The 5957-nt window shown below is 35.2% G+C and overlaps 1 protein-coding gene across 1 annotated transcript in view; it reads left to right on the plus strand.

Moving 5' to 3' along the window:
* KATNBL1 (katanin p80 subunit B-like 1) overlaps positions 1 to 5536 on the plus strand; it is a 9359-nt gene extending 3823 nt beyond the window's left edge. Inside the window, 6 exon segments of the mRNA XM_009320982.1 lie at positions 1 to 80; positions 258 to 308; positions 394 to 483; positions 1045 to 1134; positions 1550 to 1643; positions 3191 to 5536. The exon segment at positions 1 to 80 is cut by the window's left edge and continues 9 nt beyond it. Of these exon segments, the coding sequence (XP_009319257.1) occupies positions 1 to 80; positions 258 to 308; positions 394 to 483; positions 1045 to 1134; positions 1550 to 1643; positions 3191 to 3223 (438 nt within the window). The 3' untranslated portion in view covers positions 3224 to 5536.
* Positions 5537 to 5957: the final 421 nt, after the last annotated feature.

Raw genomic sequence — 5957 nt, forward strand, 5'->3', positions numbered from 1 at the left:
AGCAGGAATCTGAGGCTGAACGTAGCTTTAACCTTTTGGAAAAGGAGAAGTATAAGTGAACTGGTAGCCTACTTAGTCAGGTAAACTGAGTGTCGTCTTTTATATTCTTGAAGTGGTAACAGTCCCAAATATGCTGCAGTATTTTTAGGGGTTCCTTAAATGTTGTAACTTTGTTATTCTTTAAATCATAGTGGAAGCATATACTTCAACCTGTGCTCTACTAGTAACACTTCTGATTTTATTCTTAATGTTTCTAGGATACAGGATCTTGGAGTAGTAGTAGACTGCCTTCCTGTGCTTACAAACAGGTACAGACAAAAAGAAGTGGGGGATAAGAGACTGCTATAACCACGCTGAAGTTCAAGCACTTCTGAATCATCTTGGTTTTTTAAGTTTACAGGAAGAAAAACCATATATTTCAGTTGGCTGCTGTGTAGATCTTTTGCCTTTAGTGAAATCACTGCTTAAAAGCAAATATGAAGAGTAAGTATCAGTTTCAGATGTTTTCAAAACATGATTGCTTCCTGGCTATGCGATGCTCTAGAAATTAATGGTGTTCAGTCCTCTGACTCTTGTTCCCTCTGCCCCTTCTCCCAACCCTGCCTTTCTCAGGGAACACCTACCTGAAGGGGAGCTTTCCTGTGTACCTTTCTGCTTTAACAAACCAGTGGTGCAAAAACTTTTCTGCAAGGTTAAGGACCGGGGGGGGACTGGCTTTGCCCTTATGCAGATTTATTTATCCTAAACAGTAAAACAGAATAGCACTGAGGTTTTAATATGCTTTATAACATGAAATCAAGGCAAAGTTTTCAGGCAAAATACCTGAAGAATTTCTTTTTCAATAAGAGCTTCAGTTTACCCCTTTGAAATTGAAAACATGGACAAGTATTTAAACTTACCAATTTGTCCAGATTTTGTCTTCCAGAATAAAAAACATGTTGCTTTCTAAGTTGCTTACCAATTTGTCTTGACACTTTAGCTGACCTGTAGATATTGGAGGAGGGGGGGGAGAAAAAGCATAATGTGTAAAATATGTTGTTACAGATATGTGATAGTTGGTTTAAACTGGCTTCAGGCTGTCATTAAAAGATGGTGGTCAGAACTATCTGCACATACAGAAAAGGCAGAGGATGGGTGAGTATATTATTGGGAAATATTTAAATGTGTTTCCGTAGCTTATTCCATCTCAATCTGTTTTAACTTTGATCAGTAGGAGCACACCTTACCTACAAGAGAAAAAAATGTACTCATAATGTGAAAGTAAAAGCTAAAAAGTACTTAAAAGAAGTTCTTCTGTTCTTAAGACACAGCTGGTGTTTGGAAACTTTAAGGATTGTCATGTTTTTGGGGTTTTTTTACTGGAGTTTTAATACATGTAGAATATAATCATATCAGGGGTTATACAAATGCTGTAGAAGTTGGATCAAAATTTTTCTGATATTGTGGCAATATCTATCATACAAAGTCTATATGCAGTATTAATCATATGTTTCAGTCAAAGTCTACTGAAATGTAGTATATATGTTAAAAAGTGTTCATTCTTTTTCAGAAATATTCATATTTTAAAACAACAATTAAGTGGATTATGGGAACAGGAGAATCATCTTACTCTGGTTCCAGGATATACTGGTAATATAGCTAAGGTAATCCAGTTCCAGTTGTGTTTAGTAATGAACACAGCTGTATCACTTGCAGTATTCCTCTCGTTTGATGTTATTTACGCTGAACTATTGATGGATAGAAACACCTTTACTTTATTTTCTACTAATGTTCAAGTATTTTGCACAGTTTTTACAGAAGCCTCGAGTGTATTCCCTGTGCTAATAGTAGTGTGGTTTAGAATGCTAACAATGAATTTTTTAATCCTTTTTTCTTTACAGAGAAAGCATCTCCTTAATAATAAAATAGCTAATAGTAATAAGCCTTAAAATTGATGTAAAAAAGGGCCCAGATGAGTAGGTAGACTGTGAAAGGACAGATGTTTTCTCTGAAATCTACTGTACCCATTGTTGTAAGCGTAAAGCAGCGTGGAGAATCTTAGCCTAGCGATGTTGTTAGCATTTGCACATCAGGTGACTGGGGCAAGTGACAACGTACTAAATTCTAAAACTTACTGCTGACCTAATGCTTAGAAAACAATGAGTTTGTGGAGAGCAGAAGAGTGTCTCTATCTGAAGTGAATCCCTGTTTGCCTTTCTCAGTACATTGTGGTATCGGTCATGTAATGAGGGTGTCTGGTAAAAGCATGATTTGCTGCTCATGATACTTACCTCTGTAAACATGGCTTTCTGAGGTTGGGCACCTCAAAGTTACACTGAGTAAGAAACCTCTGCACATGGTGGGACCTGAGGAAGGTAGACAGTGAGAAAGGCCTTAAAGCAGACCCTTGCAGGATTTGAGTGAACTTGAAAAGAACTTGGAGATTGCATGCTTTACTTACATCTGAAGGAGCTTTGTGGAATCTATAATTCTATGGCTACAGAATTTGTCACTTTGATGTATCAAACAGATAACTTATTTCTTGTTCTTCTGGGACTGCTGTGCATATCTGACTTCAATTTTGATGTTTCTACAAGGATAATTACAAACTTATTGCAGAGTTTCAATCAGTAGGGATGCAGAATCGATTTCTAACTCCCAACTGGAGCAATGGGAGCTTGTAATATAGACTGCCTAGTTCTGCTGGTAGATCAACGTAGCAGTTACAGCCAGTGTCAGTTTGTTTCTTTAGGATTCAGGTTACCTTTCTGTTCATTTGCTGCCTACTTAATGTATATCAGGATAGATTGTGACCAAGGCCACCTGAACAAGTCAGGAGTGAAAGGAGTAGTACAAGAATGTTGGAGGGATGGGGTGAAGGAGTATCACTTAATAAACGTGTTTCAAATACATGATCTCATGATGACGATTTTCTTTCCTGTGCGTGCAGGGAGCAGAGGAAAAACAGACTAAATTGATGGCTTTGGAAACAATCCCACTGTTCTTGCAGGCTTTTCAGTACACAAAGAAATGCCATTGAAAGCATTAATTGACAGTAATCTTGGAAGTTGAAGATAACTTGTTCTGAAATTCGGCCTAAACATAATTATTCTTGTATTATGGTCCTGATTGGTTACCCTGCCTCAGACACACAGTCCATGTTACAGCTATCAGTAATGTGACAAACGCTTTCTCCTTTTTTTCCTTCTAGGATGTAAATGCTTATTTATTACAGCTACACTGACATGATTGGGAAACTATGTGTGCTTATGTGGTGAAACAATCCCCTAAAGTATCCCTGAAATATGTACTGTTTCTGAAAGCCTTTTGAGAAATACTGGCAGAAGAGAACTGAACTGTCAAGCTGTTTAATGAAACCACTAACAAAATCCTAACAATCTACTTCACATTGAAGTGGAAAAATGTCTAGTAGGAGCAACTTTTACTTCAGTGAGGTGAAAGTGCACTATGAAAAACTGTATGCCTTTGCTGCATTTGGGATTCACTCAGTTACTAGGTATTCATTTAAATGCTACTGTATTTTACTACAACATTGCATAAAAGAAGATGAATTACACTGTCATGAAGACAAGGCAGCAGAACCAGTTATAAGGAACCAACAAAAGCAATCAGCTTTAAGAGCTTTTAAATGTTTCTTTCACAAGAGAACTCCAAAATGCACAACTATCTTCCAATTACATTAAAAAAAACTTCAGAATATTCAATTACTTATGTTTTAATCAAATTATTAAAGACTTTTTTTGTTTGCACTATTGAGAAACTATACAGCAAAGATGCCTTAATTACTAGTGTTTCAAAAAGCCAATGTGTTAAGATGCAAATAGCTATTGTGTTCAGATTGTGATGAAAAACTACAAAAATCAGGGTTTCACATTGTGTAGTTAATGAAACATTGCACATATACAAAAATTCATGTATGACAAATATTATAAATACCTGAAGTAAGCTTGGATAAACAGTTATTGCAAATGTCAGCAGAATGGTGAATTTATGTCTAACAATGTTTTTATATTGTATGTGGATTTCTAACACAGTAATCTCATCCTGTATCATTTAAACTACATGCAAATAAGTAAATATATTAAATGTATCTACTGTTTTTTCTTTTCAAGTTCATAAAAACAATTTCTAGAATAATCTTTTCCACAGTTCTTTTTATCATAGATATTTATGTCTATTGTTTGAAATGTTTACAGCCAGATGAGGCCATGTTATTCAAATCGCACCCTTTTTATACTACCTCCTTTAAGAAACTGACAAAGAGATTTTGCAAAATTAATCAAGTTCTAGCCTGATCAGTGATGGCAAATTCATACCAACAATAGCATTGAAAATAGAGCTATAAACTCTTTTACTGTTCTATTGCTATCCTGTACTATTTTAATTTAAAAGCTATAGCTTAATAGCTCTGAGGGAGTTTTGATTTTAGGCTTGCTATTGCCTTTTTATTTTGTTATTAGGAAGCATGTTTTTCCATTTAAAACTTACGAAGTGCCAGCTGTTCACTTAAAACATAAATATACATGCACAGCATGTATCACTGAATAGTCTACTTCCTTAAAACTAAGTACTTACAAGGGGTTGTTTTCATACCTAGCATTAAGCATATGCACTTTTACTGACGTGCAGGAGAAAAGTCTTTTGATAGCCCCAAGTGGTTTTTGCTTTACAGATGAAATAAATGAATTTTAAACTCTTGTAGTGGTCAACAGCTTTAGGCCTCCTGTTGCTTCATTTTGTATTTAATTTACATATCGCTTTGCTGAATTCTGAAGGCCAACTAGAAATCTGTCATCAGAACTTGGTGCTTTTGGTTATTTGAATATTCTTTAAACCACCAAAGGTTTTGTGCTTCCTAGGGCAGTCAGCTACAGGGAAGAGTTTCTGGGACATCCCAAACCTGAGAATTCTGTGGGACAATCTCGAGATATGCCCATAGCCAAATTCTTTTTGCTAGATTTGTTACATACCATTAGAGATATTTCATGCTCAGAAGAGTTTTAGATGGAAGTTACTACTTTTCAAATGTTCTTGTTGTCAATTAAAAATGTAAAGGAACTTACAGTATGATGATGTTCTTTTATTACTTTACTGTTCTGTTGAGCACTTAAATGTAAAAGGAACATAAAGACTAGCTTCATAATTTGGGTAACAATTGCTGAAACTTAGATAATTCTTCAAGAATATTGTAAAGGTGATGGAAACTCAGATCTTATTTTCTCCTGTTTTTTAATAGACAAAGTGAAGTAACGCATGGCCATTTATTTCTGATAATACAAGAATTAATCATTGTAATTGATTAAAGTGAAATACACTAGTATTCAAAAATCCAGCTTGACTGTAGATGTAAATACATGGGCTTATAATGAATTCTGCATGTGGCCATGGATCTACCGAATCGTAACTGTGGATGGTGCTTTTGTTCTAGTGGCAAGGTAAGATTGACTTGAGGATCGTTATTGAGAAGTATCTAATAAAATAATGCATTATTTTTAACTGCCAAAAGTTGTATTTTGACAGCATCAATAATACAATATTAAACATCAAGTCATTAGTATCTGTGCCTTATTTTAAATGATTTTTTTTTTTTACTGTTTTCAGGCAGCTACTAGTCTGTAAGAACAGGATTCTGGTCTCTCTCCATTATGAAATGATTTTTCTGTCATGATCTTAAAGAACTCAAACTATTCACACTGACATTCAGGCTCAGCTTGTTGTGTGCTCTTTAGTTGTCAAATGGCTAGGAATCAGTTTTGCTGTAATAGAATGTATATGTATGATATCTGCTCAAAGGTGGCATGAGTAAAATGTCTTAATAGCTGTGTAACTCCATGAAATCCACGTAGTTGTCTCGGTGAATCTAAGAATTAAGTTCATAAACAAATCATGTGCATAAATGCTAATCTTTGTGATACTTTCTGAAAATGCTGTTTCTAGGATGTGTCGAAAGATCCAGG

Source organism: Pygoscelis adeliae, unplaced genomic scaffold (genome assembly GCF_000699105.1).
Source record: "Pygoscelis adeliae isolate BGI_AS28 unplaced genomic scaffold, ASM69910v1 Scaffold3, whole genome shotgun sequence".
In the NCBI taxonomy this organism is placed as follows: domain Eukaryota; kingdom Metazoa; phylum Chordata; class Aves; order Sphenisciformes; family Spheniscidae; genus Pygoscelis; species Pygoscelis adeliae.